Source organism: Anastrepha obliqua, chromosome 1, assembly GCF_027943255.1.
Source record: "Anastrepha obliqua isolate idAnaObli1 chromosome 1, idAnaObli1_1.0, whole genome shotgun sequence".
NCBI lineage: Eukaryota > Metazoa > Arthropoda > Insecta > Diptera > Tephritidae > Anastrepha > Anastrepha obliqua.
Window position 1 is genome coordinate 5430487 of NC_072892.1, and position 16607 is coordinate 5447093.

Sequence of the window (16607 nt, forward strand, 5' to 3'; positions counted from 1 at the left end):
CGCCGTGTCTTTGCACCGAATTAAACCAAATTTACACACATTGTTAAGGAGGTATTGAAGATGGTTTCCGTATAGTTTGGATACCTATTGGTGGATAGGGCTCGAGATATAGGTCAAAACGTGGACCCGGGTAACCTTCGGATGTGTATGTACAATATGGGTATCAAATGGAAGCTGTTGGTGAATGCTTTAGTTCAGAGTATTTCCATCCGCTCCGTGACTGGGGTCTCGAGATAGAGACCAAAACGTGGACCCTAGAATGTGTTTGTACAATATGGATATCAAATTGAAGCTGTTGGTGAATGCTTTAGTACAGAGTATTTTTCATGCCGCTCCGTGACTGGGGTCTCGAGATATAGGTCAAAACGTGGACCCGGGTAACCTTTGGTTGTGTATGTACAATATGGGTATCAAATGAAAGCTGTTGATAAGTGTTTTAATACGGGGTAATTTTCATAGCTATTGATGACTAGGGTCTGGAAATATATGCCAAAACGTGGACCCGCCGTGTCTTTGCACCGAATTAAACCAAACTTACACACATTGTTAAGGAGGTATTGAAGATGGTTTCCGTATAGTTTGGATACCTATTGGTGGATAGGGCTCGAGATATAGGTCAAAACGTGGACCCGGGTAACCTTCGGATGTGTATGTACAATATGGGTATCAAATGGAAGCTGTTGGTGAATGCTTTAGTTCAGAGTATTTCCATCCGCTCCGTGACTGGGGTCTCGAGATAGAGACCAAAACGTGGACCCTAGAATGTGTTTGTACAATATGGATATCAAATTGAAGCTGTTGGTGAATGCTTTAGTACAGAGTATTTTTCATGCCGCTCCGTGACTGGGGTCTCGAGATATAGGTCAAAACGTGGACCCGGATAACCTTTGGTTGTGTATGTACAATATGGGTATCAAACGAAAGCTGTTGATAAGTGCTTTAATACGGGGTAATTTTCATAGCTATTGATGACTAGGGTCTCGAAATATATGCCAAAACGTGGACCCGCCGTGTCTTTGAACCGAATTAAACCAAACTTACACACATTGTTAAGTAGGTATTGAAAATGGGTTTCGTAAAGTTTGGTTGTAATTCGGAGCAGTGGCAACGGGTATAGCGTTCTTTTGAGCCAGCCATAATGTCGCTTACTTTTTTAACGCTTGGGGCGGAACTGAACTGTCAAATTGACAGTGTGAGTTACAATGTGTCAATATTTCTTTCTGATTTGGACGCCATAAGGAGAAGACGTAAGTGCAAAGTGTAAACATTTTTTGTGAATTTTTTTGGAGTGGATTTTGGAACAGTGAATAATTTCTTACGAAATTTGAGAATTTAATGTGAAATCCGAATGTTCAAATGAAATTATGCTTTGTGGATTTAGTTTTTCGGTTCTTATGCGATAAGCTACCATACACCATGAGTGAAAAAAAATGGTTATAAAAATGAAAAAACAAAAGAAATTGTTAAAGGATGCAAAAGAAGAGCACGAAAAATGCGTAACTTTGATGAAAAAATTAATAGTCTTATCATGCAAATTGTCAACAATTTTCAGAAGAAAAGAGATGATTTAAGAAAATCACAACAAAATAAAATAATCCTGACCATGTGGAGTTGGGCTTTTAAACACATATGCATCGAAAATATAATCCACAAAATTGAAAAAAAAACATGTTTTAAAATCTCAGAATACCATAATTACAATCATGTTTATTACAGTACAAATGCCAAGACAATCACGTAGTCATATTGGTCGTTCGACAAATAATAATAGGCGCATGAGAAATGCTCGGAATAACGCGACATCAGAAGAACGACAAGAAGAAAATGAAACAAATCGGCAACGAATGGCACGGTCCAGATCAAATCGACCAAGGGACATTAATTTGAACAAAGCTGCTATGTAACGGAACTAGACTTGTAGTCAAACGATTGATGAATAATGTTATCGAAGCAACTATTTTAATTGGCAAATTCAAGAATGAAGACGTTCTAATACCGAGAATTCCAATGATTCCACCTGAATTGCCATTTGAATTCAAGCGTTTGCAACTGCCCATTCGTTTAGCATTTGCAATAACTATTAATAAATCACAAGGGCAAACTTTAGAAATATGCGGGATGAATTTAGAAGAACCAGTATTCACCCATGGTCAACTATACGTTGGCTGTTTACGTGTTGGGAAGCCAACAACATTATATATTTACTCAAAAACAAATAGAAAAACAAAAAATATTGTTTATGCCAAAGCGCTTGAATAAAGAATAAAGAAATAAATAATATGAAAACCATATCTTTTCTGCTCTAAACCATATCTATTCTATTTTAGTGTGCCCAGCGAAGCGGGCCGGGTTTGCTAGTATATATATAAAACACTCAGGCTAAAAAGCCCATTGCACTTAAAGCTCTGGAAATAGGGTAGATAGTCAAGGAGGAAAGGAGAAAAGTATCAGAGAAAGAGATAGGAAAGAATAGAGACAGAGATAGAGATAGTTAGTCCTGTGAGAATTTTTCAGATTCTTTGGCAAATTTGTAAGTATCCTCCAGTTTTAGAGAACGAATATTACTCATTCCCACGACATCGGAACCCAAAACTCGTAGCCGTGCTCTAGCAAAGGTAGGGTACTTACAGAGAAAGGGCTCAGTGCTATCCGCCTCCTCTAACCACGACAGGCATATGGGGTCCTCAATGATTCCAATGGTGGTCATATGCTGACCCCATGGGTTGTGTCCTGTAATGATACCGACCATCAACCGAACGTCTTTCCTTGCAAGTTTGAAAGTTTTCTGTTCGGACTTGTCACAAAACACTTTGCAGTTCTGCAGCCTTTTAGACCGGACCATTGCTCTTTATGTAGATTGCCTACATAATCGCTGATCAAATTCATGATTCCTGCGGAACTGATTCCGATTATTGGCTCTGGCCCTTGTGGGGGAACCGCTGATCCACGGTTGGCCAATTCATCGGCAATTTCCGGAGTGTCCTGGAACCCATATTACTTACACTGTGTCATCTATTCCTGGGCCATATAATAGTTCTTTAGCCGTCATAGCAGCTTCCAAAATATCGATTTGCTGTTGCCTACGTACCATTCTACCTTCTCGAGTGTTATCGAGCGCTTATCTGCTTGTTTGCAACTGCTGCTAGACACTTTCTCTCGTACGCTCCGGAGCGTCCTTTGCTAATTGTTGAATAACTCGAAAAGTATTTGTCGGATTCACTTCAAATTTTCACACAATATTTTCAAGACATTATACTTTCAAAAAATGCAACAAAAAATCTAATTTTTTGAAAACTCTGACTACCCCTAGCCCCTTAAAATCAATGAACAGACAACGCAAATTCAGTTCGAACTCTCTGTGTTTCTCTAGTATTTGCATTAATGTGAAACATTGGTCTGTTGTGTATCTGCCCTGGCGAAAACCCCCAAAATTCCTCTGCTTATCCGCTCAACCTTTTGTTAAGCATGTAACAAAGGCAACACAAATTATTGTTTTACATTAAATATCCAGTTGTTTATTAATTTATATGTTTTTTGCTTAGAAATAATGCAGTAGGTTTTACAACTTCTTTGACATGCGTGCCCACATACAAATATACGCATGTATTTTCTAAACTACCCCTCATCATAGTAACCATATCATTTCATCCTCATTGCAACATGGTAAGGAAAACGATTTTTTCTTTCTTTTTTTTTATAAATTATAAACTATCTCTACCATCATAAAATCTACTAAATTTAATAATTATCTGCAATAAGTATGTATGCATGTGTATACGTATTTTATGTGTGTTTTTGTAGAAATGTGCATATAAAATCATTATGAAAACAATATCTATTTACGTGAATTTTTACGACATCTATTTGCATAGAATTACTACTTACAAATCCTGCAAACTGCTGATAACGAAACGAAATATGCTTTCTATTTGTATTAAGTGCTATATGTATGTAATATTCTGTGTGTAGCTAACATACTAGCTATGCAATCATCAATTATGGGTTATGGATACATCCACTACGAAGGGCTTCCCCCATGGCTAACGCATACTATTATATATTTATCGACGTATGTTGGTGTGTCTACAATTGTACAAGTTACAGCATGGAATTTTATTGCAATCAACAGTTTGCAGTGCATCTTTGTTATGGTTTAATATCTACTATAATGAAAATAACTATTGGCATGTACATTTTGCATAATATTATATAAAATATAATTATTAACTAACATTCAATTCATTGGGTTTTACTTCAATTAATTCTAATTCTATTTTTAGTATCTACATATGTATGATGGTCATAATAAACTAGACAATAGTTACATATGTATGTATATGCATAGGGGCATTAAAAAACAAAACACTATGCAAAGCATACAGATTCTTCACTTGCAACTAAAATACTATATTGTTTATTAAATACTTTTTCAACATGGTTGACCTGCTTTAACATAACTTGGTTAGTTGGGAAAATTTACCAAAAAAAGTCTTATTTTTTAATTTGTCATATTTTAAATACTTGGTATGAGGAGTTACATACATACGATATACTAGAAAAAGTCTACGCTATGCTTTCTTGAATGCTTTATTATATACTATATATATAGTATATGATATATATATATTATATATATATATGTAATTCGTACGTTTACATGACCGTAGTTAATTAATCCAATCATTAACTATTTATAGTTATAACGTGAGCACTTCTACTTAAGCCTTCCAAGCTAAAGAAGAAGAAGAAACGAATGCATTATTGCAAACCAGCAATTATAAAATGTATTTATGCACTAAAGACTTTGATTTCTTGGCCTTTTTAAATTCACAAAAATTCCTCCAAAATTTCGCTGGTCTAATTTATATTATCACAAAGTTAGATTTGAACGCAAAGCTGCCAAGAGTGGGCGTGTAATTTTGGCCTCAGACGAGTGTACATATACGAGTATTAGTTTGAAGAAGAAGAAATCCATTATTTTTTCTGTAGGTGAGCTCATTGTCAAGGTGACATTTCACACTAAAAAATTCTTTTGCAATTTTGTTTATTCCAGTCATTTGTGAGCCACAGGGTGTTAGCAATGGAAGTCAAGAAAGAGAAAATTCAATTCGGTACATTTCATTGTTTTTCTTTAATAAAGGCGAAAATGGAAGCCATTCCGCTGAAATTGTGAATGGTGTTGATGGTGCACTGTAACAGTTAATTGCGTGCAATTTTAGTGTCTTCTATTCCGTTCAGGCAGTTTTGATGTCAAAGAAAATGTCGATAAAATCACATACGACCGAAGTTAACCGGCATGTTAGTAGTCGTAGCATCGTCCAGGTGCTAAAGATCGACCATATAACATTTTTACACCATTGGCGCAAACATGTTTCCTTTCTTTTCCCCAGACTAAAAATTTAATACAAAAAATTATGGTGCAACAATGGCTGAAAATAGCTTTTAACTGAAAAATTTCTATTATTGTTGTTGTAGTAGCGTAAACATTCTGCATACATGTAAGGGGAATGCTGCTGGAGTGAAAGTCCTCGGCCGGATATAAATCCTCCGGGTCGTTCGGTAAAGTAGAACCGACTGTCGTGGGAACTTGGAAAAAGGCAGTTTTTTAGTCTGCTTGCCAGGTAAATTATGTTGGTGATGCTAGTTAACTATGCAACGCGCAATCTTTGACCCTTTTGCATTATTCGACGGAATAGTCCGCGTGAACAAAAACGCTCTCTTATTCCCAAGAGCGGAATTGTGCGCGCAAACAAAAACTCTCGTTTATCAACAACGGAACGGAATTCGCAATAATTTTTTTTTTTTGTTAAAGGAAAATAAATATGAGGAACATTTTTGAAAAAATTGAGGAAAATAAATAATTTTGGTAATCCTTTAGCATTCTTTTTCGTTAGAACAGAGAGTAAAAGTATTTTGGTATTTTGAGTACATCGCGCATTTCGAGCGGTGATGCAAAAGGGTTAAAAATTTTACTTAAAAGTGTTCTTCGGCACATATTTTATAAATATTGGGAAATTGCCATATTGCTATCGATTTTTTTAGATAATTTAGATTTTATTAGCAGCTTACTTTTATGCTTTGAAACTTATACACTTAGGTAGAGAATTTGCGTATCTTTCACAGCTGGCCAAAATTACAAATGCAATTGCGTAACAAATCGCAAAACCGAACTTCGCTCATCAAAAGAAACACAAAATTTTTCGATTTATAAATTCGCCATATAAAGAATAATTTGGTAATGTGGTGTGTGTCTCAGCGTTAAAGAGTTGTCTTTTATAAATTTATCGCTTGATATAATCAGATATAATAATACAACAAATTTCAGTTATTTCTTCTATGCTTGCTTCATTTTCGCATGTATTTTAGTAGTGGGAGTGATATTTTTTTTGTTTTCTTGATAGTTGTTTTATCCCAAGCGAAATATGTGCTTGTCCATATATTGGTTGGTATATTTTATACTTTTGATTTGTAAATCATTATTAATGATATAATGCATTATATTATTTACAAATGAGAATTTTTCTTTTCTATACAGTGAAAATACGTTTTCTTTTTTTATTTTGTTCTTTGCGCTCTTAAGATTATTTTGGTGCAGCTTTAGTTTAATTTTAGTGAGTGCAATTATTTTAATTTTAGTTTTTTTTATGTTTAATGATTACATGCTACTACTATATTTTTATTTTGTAAGTTCAAAATGAGTCATCTCATATTTCTTGCCTTTTAATACTCTAAATAAAGAACTTTACAACATATAGTTAATTTCGAAACGATGTCTTTCAAATAATGTCTATATTCTTATATTCATAGGAGTGTTCATTCATTTTCTAATATTTACTCTTTGTTGTCATAGTGTGGGAAGCTTCTCAAAGTTACTTTAATTGAGGTTTTGAAGACAGTATAGCAAATCGCAGTGGTGCGCCCAACCCGTGCGGTGTAATTTCTTTTATAAATTCGATGCCAATAAAATCTTTTAAATCAGTATTTTAAATGTTGTTGCGAGTAGATTCACCATTGAGCACATTAAACTTTTCGTTAGAGTTTCAAAAAAAAATATACATATACATATATAGTATATAGTATATCTAAAACTCTGTAACTAGCAAGTGCGCACGATTTGCAAATGTTTAAAATTTTTGTTATAAACAAAATTTATTAACTCTTTTGCGTCATTTTGCATTAAATTGTTTACCCATTGGTTGGGTATTAGAAAAGTAGGCTCGGCGGTTGAGTCTGTGGTGGACAACATAGACTGAGCAATGCGAGTGCTTCTTCGCTCTCATTGCCATTGTTGATTGTTGCTAGCATGGTGTTAAGTAGCTGATTAAATTTGTCCTATTCGGTTAGTTTACGTGATCTTTTCGGCGGATTGCATGAGTCATCGTCACCACTTAATGCTGCGCTGCAACTCTTCCTGCCATTCTCCATCGACGCAATGCTACCCGGCGAGCCTACAGCACCAGTTGCTAGATTCATGAGACCTGGGGATGCTGCTGTCGACGTGGAAGCACTATTATTGCTGGTATTTGTAAGATTGTTGATATTAGTATTTGCAATACTGTTGGACTTGTTGGCGAAGTTTGGCAGCCATTTGGTCAATTGTTCTTCGAAAAAGTTCTCCAAATACTTAGCATTTGTGAATGTTTTTGAATCCTCCTTTAAATTGAAGAAAATAAATAAATAATAAATTATGGTTGCGTAAAAGGAATGAAAATGAAAAGAAAAAAAATGTTAAGCATGCACTGATTTTCTAACAATTGCCCCAAACCATTATTTACCCTATTTCAAATGACAATTGGCTATGAGCCTGTGTGTGTCCCACTGTGGACAACTGCTTCAACCTAACCTAACCTAAGCCAAATCAAAGCAATCATGAAAATACTCCGAGCGAGTACACTAATTTCTTAACCCAATTTTTAAGAGCTTTTGAGAAAATGGTCTACCAATTTCAGTAAGAAGAAGCTTTTAAACAGTTTGCACCGTGAGGATATTCGGCTAATAGCCGTCGGATTTACGGCCAGGCCAAACGCTATCACCTCATTAGAATTCTTTAAAAACTGAAGAGGGCTGAATTGTTGATGAAGTGATTTAAACTAGGTTGTAGAATAGCAGAACAAGAGATGATTAAACCTAAATCAGAATTTGCTCCATATTAATTGTGCAAAACTTATTTAGATATACTGCAGTGATCGGCAAAACTTACTCGTACAAGAAGTAAGCTCATCACAAGCTTTTCCAATCCCATTCGCCGTTCAAACAGCACTACGATGCAAAATAGGTAGTGGCAAGGTGAAAAACAAAATTGTGCGAGCAACTTCGGCTGCTACGTCATCGAGTACTCGGCCAAGTGAGCGATTAAAGGCAAGTGAATCTCACCAATTTATGCTCGTTCACTCAATAGTCGAAAATGTTTATAATGTGAACCTTTAGCAATATTTAAAATTAATCAGAATAAAGTCTATGTGGATATAAGAATTCCTCTTAACGAACTAAACCCTGCAATTTACTTGAGTGTAATCGCGGAAACCAATAAAAGATGATCTCTGATTACTAACTGCGGGGCTTCAAAAACACTCTGACCAAAAGTGAATTTTAAAAGGACAAAATATCTGCTTGGATACAACAGATCAGCAGCGTCTTCAAAAGTGCTATATCGGGCACCCTAGCTAGTAGAATGGGTGTACCTCACAATGACTTATGCAGGAACTGTGGAGATGAAGAAGAAATTGGGTCGATGCAACACCTCCTCTGTGAATCTTCCGCACTTCAAAGAAGCCGTGCCAAATATCTTGGCGATATTTCTTTGAAGGTCTAGGAACTTTGTAAAATCCCTAACTGGAGGACTGGTTACTTTCTTAAAAAGATCTAAGTGGTTTAAGCAACTTAGAGGATGGAAATCAAATGCAAGCAACCTGGCTAACTTAACCGAAGTCTATGTATAGTGTATGAATCACTAGAAAATCCAATCCAATCCAATAGCCTCCTCCTTAAATCCAATAATAAACTATCTAAATTCAATTTACACTTTCTAAAATCCAATTGACGCTTTCTAAAATCAAATTGACGTTTTCTAACATCCAACTGAAATTGCTGTAGACTCTAGCGAAAATTCACGATATAATTAAAAGTAGGATTCTGAAAAATTTCGAGTCACTTACTTGATAGAAGAGATAAGTATTTTTAAATATTAGACGCACGTCCGATACAAAGCCAGCGATATCCTTGTAATGATTTGGGCTGGAAGGATCCAATCTTGTACGTATAACATCCAAAGACATGGGGCTGCAAAGAAGTGAAAGAGGAAAACATCAACATTTTTGTTTACTCAATTCATTTAATATGGCGCTGTAAAATCTTACTTGCAAATAATCTCATAATATGCAGTATTGGAAGGTGGTTCTGGTTCGCGGAAATGTAGACTCTGCTCATACTGGCAGTACAGCTCGAGACAAATCCTTTGCATGACCTGCAATTCTAGCCGGCTCAGCTCGCCGGGCACCTTCTGTATGTTATCCGCATTGTTAGCCAGCTCTTTGAGATTCACGCATAATAGGCACTGCCAACTTTCGCTCTCGTCTGGCAATGAACTGATGGCAGGTATATGACAATTCTGATGAAACACCTTCGGACACTTGTCGCAGCACATGAGCTCTCCACCGTCAAGGCAAACGGCACACCAATCTTCGTTCGGGTCGTCTTTTTGATCATTTTTAGTATTAACTAATTAGTTTTCAGTTTATTCGAGTATTTGTATTTAAGGGTGTTTGTATTAAATATTTGGTATTTGTATGTGTAAAGATGTATTGGCATTAATGATTAGTATGCATTATTTAAAGAGACGAAAGTTTAATTCGATTACGATACATTACGATTTGATTCGATACGTTCGAAAAAGAAACAAACAAAGCAAAGTTACAAGTAATTGTAGATTAATTAGAGCAACTTACGAATGAAATATTCAAATATTGTAGTTTCTGTGCTAGTAATAGTGATATGAGAGACACTTAATAAACTGGAAAACTTTTTGAGAATTTTGAATTTTCTTTTTTGCCAAAACTTCAAATTAAAGCGCATTTATGCTAATAAAAAGCAAGTTTTCCAGCAGCGATTAATATTTTACAAATTAATGAAACGGCATGATGAGAAAGCAAAATAACACATGAGCCTATAATCGAACAAATGATAGGCAAATAGTCGATGCAACAAATATTTTGTTCCATTAAAATTGAGCCAGTCCTATGTTCGATGACAAACCGAATATAAACCTATACAACTGTACTAGAATGGAAATAGATTTTGTCATAACTCATGGCTTACCTTCTTGAGTATTGGATAGGTCGGTTGAGCTGTGGACTTGTGGCGACGTTGTCTTGGTGCGGCCCTCTGGCAACACTTGCACCCCATTGGAGTCCAATTTGGCAATTGTGGCCATCAGATCGTTTATAGAATCGTCACGAACCTTGTCAATCGGTTCGGTAAAATCTTTTGCGTTCTAAATATGTAAAAAGGAATAGATTTTTAATACGGCTCTTAGTAAAGCATTGGCGCAACTAAGTTGCGAGAATGCGTAAAAATACAAATGATCCTACTGCCCACCTCGTTAGTGCTCGGGCTCGGTGTCTTTGGATTCGTTGATGTAACATTGGGTAGTATGGAGACAGCTGGTCCGAGCCCAAGCGAAGCAGCATGCAAGCTAGCAGCACTATTGCCTTGCATACTGTGCGCCGACGAGCTGCCATTTGGAGGTGTAGTATTCTTCAGTGTATTAGGAGACTTTAGGGAAATCTTAAAGTTTTCCGTTTGACGGCCATTCGCAAATTGCATAAGCGGACCTTGTTGGGGACAAGCTATGAGACAATGCAGAATAAATATTTTGAATTACAAACAACAAAAAAAACCACTTCATACCATTTGTCTGCTGCGCCGACTGAGGTATGTGCCACTTGGCCATGCTATGCATGCTGCTTAAGCTGCTATTCATTTGTGGCGAAGTCTGTGGGGGACCGGGACTGAAGCCAGGCTGGCTCCCATGAAACCCCAGGTTCTAAAAAAAACCTCCAATTTAGCAAAGTTTCACAGTAAAATAAGTTTAAAATTTTTCTCTTACATTCTGCATAGGATTGGGTATAATTTGCGGGCGCTGCATGGCGTTTGGTGATGGTATTTGACTGCCGCACGGGCCACCAGGTCCGCCCCCGCTTGACATTGCTGCTACTGCGGCCTGCTGTTGCGCGTGACTCGACATGCGTTGGTAATTCTGGAAACGAGCAGTATTGTTTATAAAGTTCGGGTTATTCGGTCCACCAGGCGCATTCTGCGGGTAATTCTGATGTTGTTGGCCTGGAGGACCGCCCATAAAATGCGGCCTCATTTGGGTGCCCATTTGTTGGTGTGGAGAAGCGGCGCCTTGCGGACCTCCGGGATAATTGGGTGGCCCATTGAAGGATATATGTGCTTGATTAGGACTCTGCGCTGCTTGATTATTCAATAGGCCACGTAAGCTCATATCTGAAAATCAATAAAGACACAAACACATGTTTAAGTATGTTGGCAAGAGCGGAAGGTGCACATATACAATCAAACATACCCATATTCTGAGGGTGTGTTGAGGAACTAACATGTGGTTGACCTTGGCGTTGCATTCCCACCGGTGGCATGGCACCAAAACGAACTGCAAATCAAAAAACAAACAAAGAAAGCACGTTAAATTAATATTTTATTAAATATCGTGCGAACTGTGCGTCTAGCCGTGTAAATGTGATGGGTGTAATAACAAATTGTGAACGACATGCTGGCGTACCCTTACCTGCGCCCTCGGCAGCATAGTTGCGGTTCATTTGCATGTTGTTAAATTGTTGCTGTGCCGAAGAGCTGTTGTTGTAGATCGGTGGCCCATTCTGAGGTCCATATCCGCTTGGTGGACCAGTAGGAGACATGCCGGCGGGCATGCCAGGTGGTAGACCTGGCCGCAGCGGTGGTGCCATGTTGGGACTTGGTTGTTGGCGTGGCGGGCCATTTGGAGATGGCGTTGGCGGATAAGGTTTACCATCCACAATAACAGTGCCGAGCTGAGAAATAACTGTAATGGAAAGGAAATGCAACTAAAATAAATCCAAACTTCGAATTGTATTTAGAAAACTTAGAAAGCGTAGGGTATATTTATGTTCTTGAGCTTATCGGTCTAATTTGTTTTGAAACAAAACTGATCTAAAAATATTCTAAATTTAAGATAAACCTTAGAGTTAATCTAAGATCATATGATTCACTGAAAACAAAGCTAAAAACAGGTGTCTCGTTTTCAATTAATCGCTATTGGTATAAAACAGATGTGACCAACCTTTTTGACAACAACAAACAAGAAAAAACAGAAAAACATATTCACATGAAATTTCGAAATTTAGAGAAATTTAGCATTGGTTTTTTGATGCACGCTGATCAACATCAGCCGGAATTGATGAGGTAGTTATACGAACGCAGCCTTCTAATCGTGCATCACCCAGTCTTAATAGGTGGTCATTGTTGATTCATTTCATGGTTGAATAAAATTGTTCGCAAATAGAGACTTCATTTGCTTTGCATTTTTCGTCAAAAGCGAAAATTTCTCAGGTCTCACATAAGATTTATAAAAATTTTCGATGTTTACTTATATTTTAAAATACATTTTTTTAATCGGAATCGCCAACATGGCACAATTCCTCGGACAAGAGAGAGAGAGAGAGAGGCTGCGGCTTCGCTTTTCAAGGAGAAGTCTAGGAGTGAAGAGCTAGAGCTAAAGAAGATTTGCTGGCACCAAACTATGGAGCTACACCAGGTGGAAACCCTATTGGGAGGGTACAATCTAAAGAGGTTTAAAAAACTCAATACCCTCCCCAAGGATAAACTGAGAATGCTCACGGGCTCAAGGTGAGCTTTCGTAAATTCTATTCTGGCCCTTCTATTTTTTGTTGAAATGAATGCCTCCTTAGCTGGCCGCCGACGGAACAACCCTGCTCTCCAACTGCTCGGCTTCTAATTGTTCATTCACTAACTAACACAACATACAATTTTTTAATTTGGTTGGAAGTAACTGCTGGATCCTTTTGAATGTGACCTTTTATCAAGGAGTCATTCTGGCGAGAGTTTTTCGCGGTATTTCTCCACTATGCACGGTTTTAAATGCCTGAAAGATGCGCAGCAGTCATCCAAAATAAGGGATTTTCTGCAGAATATTAACATAGGAGGGTGGTGCTTTAGTTTTATCCATTGAATTTTTTAATAGTATCAACAATTTTATGTTAAACTTTTTAAATAAATAAAAAGATTGGTCACAACTATGCTGTTTTATTAGAAGTGAAAATATTAATAAACAAAAATCTAGTACAAAAAATTTGTAATTCTGATCCCATTGTTTTGAGAAAATCAGCAATCGCAAACAATACAAGAGGGAGGTGCTATAGTTTTGGCCCATACTGTATGTATATATTATATATATATATATATATATGCATATTATATATATATATATGTATTCTACATATATATATTCTAGTCTATACAATTTTAGCACTTTTTTCTATTCTATTTTTCATAATTCTACTTTATTATTATATTTCCCATTACATTCACTTCAATTCAATCCAATTCAATGTAAATCAATTCAATTCGATTCTATTATTTTCAATTCCATTCTATTTATTTTATCAATTCAATAAAAGAAATGGGGAATTCCACCTACCTTTCTGCAGTTCGGATACTTGATTCAACTGTACTTGAATCCGCACTGGAATTTCTGGATTCGGTATGTCTGCACGTTGACATTTCAGCTTCTGCAAATGTCGTACCAATGATTTCTTGCTAGACAGAATTGCATAGTCGCTGCCCTTCTCCATGGCATTCTCCATAAATTCAATGCAATGGTCAGTGTTGTCGGACAGCAACTGCAATGCGTCCTTTTTTTCGATTAACACTTTCATTTTGGTATCGCACACCTCATTTAGACGCATGGCCAATTGTTTGCCACGCATATTTACTGTGTTTGTGATTTTTACTACCATTGCTGTGATCTCTTTAATGAGATCCTTTTTACGATCGGCAATTTGTTTTTGTCGGTCATCAATCACTTTTGTGGCGGACGAGAGTAGGAAGCGCTTATAGTTGATTTCTGAGACGAGCGTTTTTAACGCTTGCCGCGTTTCAGTGGCAATTTCGTGCGCAAACTTATATTTGTGATCACGATGATCGCTGAGTTGACAATCACGGCATGTCAACTTGTCGCAAGTCTCACAAAATAGCGACAATTTCTCTTGCGGATGCAGATGACACATATGCAATTTATCGACACCAGCAGCGCCTGGTAATTGTTCATTATTGGCTTCTTCTTTTGGCTTAATTGTGTGATCCTTGGTGATCTTGAGACGTTGATGCGCCTGCACGCAACTGTCACAAATATATTCGGAACAATCTACACACCATGACGTCGCTATGGCATTATCAGAGCAACTACTGCAAGTTATATTAGCCGTAACGGTCGTTTTGGATGCATCTGTGGAGCCACCCTCAGTCAAACTGTTATCACCGGCGGCTGTGCATTGTTCGATCAGAAATTGATTATCGATGATAAACTCATTCTGTGAGGCCATATTACAAACAGGGCAATGTATGAGAGGCGGCATAGTACGATCTAATTCAGAAAATTTCGTATTTACACATTGTGAGCAGGAGACATGTAGACATTCCAATAGCTTGGGACGATCATTGATGCCCAGCAGTTGGTTGCACCACACGCATTTAAGAAGAGCGAATTTAGTGGAAGCTGATGATGTGGATTCCGACTGAAAAGAGAAATAACAAAGGTTGTAATCAAATTAATAGATATTAAAATATATTTTATTTATAATGAAAAGAAATTAAAAAAGATTTTTTTTGCGACCAAAACGTAACTGTAATCGTAAATTCAGGTATGAATTTTAAGACGAAAACTCGGTTGCAAGGCTTCCAAACTGCTGCAGCTAGTCAAATAAACATAACCTTTAAAGGACTTTCACTTATTTTTATATATACAGGGTGCATGCGGTTTTTGATATAACTTCCGAAAATATATATATAAATAATTTTTGTTGGTCTTTTCCAGACATAAAGGACTACAACTTAACACAACAAATGAAGAGACACGCAGCTATCGTCATTATATGTGCAAATCACACGGATTTAGAATACCTATTTTTTTTTTTGGAAAATGCAAATAAAAACACAAGGAACGTTCTGAACGATCGGTAAAATTTATTCAACGAGTGCAAGCGAACATTGACGAGGATCCTTCGAAAGCAATGTGGAGCCCTGCGAAAGAACTTATTGTTTCTGAGGGACTTATCTGTCGAGATGTCCAAAAAGGTTTCCGGTATAAGACCTACGTTATGCGCAAAAGACAGTTTATGTCGGAACAAACACGAGTTATCCGATTTTTTCTAACGAAACAAATTTTGCCTCCAATCAAAAGACCAGGATAACAGATGCGGCGAAAGCGCGACAGAAAGTGGGTTAAAATTGTACACCACGGCCTCGGCCAAAGGTTTTTAGTGCTTCTCCTCCTCTACAAAAAAAAAACAAAAGAATAACAGATGACGACAGAACCCAACGACTACTGGCTGTAAGCAGACCTACAAAAAATGCTCGCCGGCAAGACATTTCGTACGAATGAAGAGCTTATCGCTGAAACTGAAGCCTACTTTGAGGCGAAAGATAAATAGTAATACGAAAGTGGTATTGAAATGTTGGAGTGGCGCTGGAATAATTGCGTTTTTCTTGATGGAAATTGCGTTGATGAATAAAGCTAATTTTGAACAAAAAAAAAGAAAAACGTGTTTTCTTTGTTAGGCAGAGGGCTTTTCAGCCCATGTATTATATGTGATCGGATTGTGATACCTTCCTTACCTTTATCTTATCGCAAGGACAATCAAGCAAACCAAGTGAGCGCAAACAATTTCTGATAACACCGCAATTTATCAATGCCAAAACCATCCCATAATATAAATGCGCCAAAGAAAGATTCCTTATCTTATCGAATCTCAATAAAACTTGAATACTATAATTATTGAATTGTGGCCTTAATGCAGTTTGAAAACAGCACTGTTTGCGTGACAAAATTACCGTCCAAGCGTCACCATTGCCTGTTGAAACAATCTGCCGTGGGATTCACACACCTCGTCACACACAGATTTTCTTAAATAATTTTTTGCATTTAGTTTTAATCAATTTTCAAAAAATAAATGGTTCATTCTTCAACAAAAACCGTACGAAATAAAGTTCCAAACATTGTAGGAGATTCACAGAAATTCATCAAATTTTCTTCGAAATTTTTACTTATGAAAATAGCTGTTTTCGATTCACCCCTATAACCACCCAGCGAATAGTGAAGAAAATATAAAGTTTCTCTTGAATCCAATGTAGTATGCAATATGGCAACACTGCATTATTTTTGCTTTGACAGCACACAAAGCAAACAAATTTTTGTGGCAATTTGTTGTGATCAAAGAAAAGTAAACGGGTCAAAACAAAAAACAACTAAAAATATACAAAAGAACAATGAACGATTAAGTTTGGTAAGAAAATAGGATAATCCGTAAAATATCACT

At 36.8% G+C, this 16607-nt stretch overlaps 1 protein-coding gene across 3 annotated transcripts in view; it reads right to left on the minus strand.

The window, feature by feature from the left end:
- Positions 1-6319: 6319 nt before the first annotated feature.
- Positions 6320-16607, minus strand: part of LOC129236171 (E3 ubiquitin-protein ligase TRIM33) — a 91330-nt gene continuing 81042 nt past the window's right edge. Inside the window, exons 2-11 of one of the 3 annotated variants that reach the window (XM_054870403.1) lie at positions 13712-14807; positions 11804-12076; positions 11585-11668; positions 11105-11505; positions 10906-11041; positions 10594-10844; positions 10315-10489; positions 9357-9717; positions 9156-9279; positions 6320-7653 (exon numbers count right to left, since the gene is read on the minus strand). In XM_054870403.1, the coding sequence (XP_054726378.1) occupies positions 7333-7653; positions 9156-9279; positions 9357-9717; positions 10315-10489; positions 10594-10844; positions 10906-11041; positions 11105-11505; positions 11585-11668; positions 11804-12076; positions 13712-14807 (3222 nt within the window). In that variant the 3' untranslated portion in view covers positions 6320-7332. Of the gene's footprint in view, positions 7654-9155; positions 9280-9356; positions 9718-10314; positions 10490-10593; positions 10845-10905; positions 11042-11104; positions 11506-11584; positions 11669-11797; positions 12077-13711; positions 14808-16607 lie in introns of all 3 variants that reach the window. The other 2 variants (XM_054870402.1, XM_054870404.1) reach the window with 2 other exon arrangements.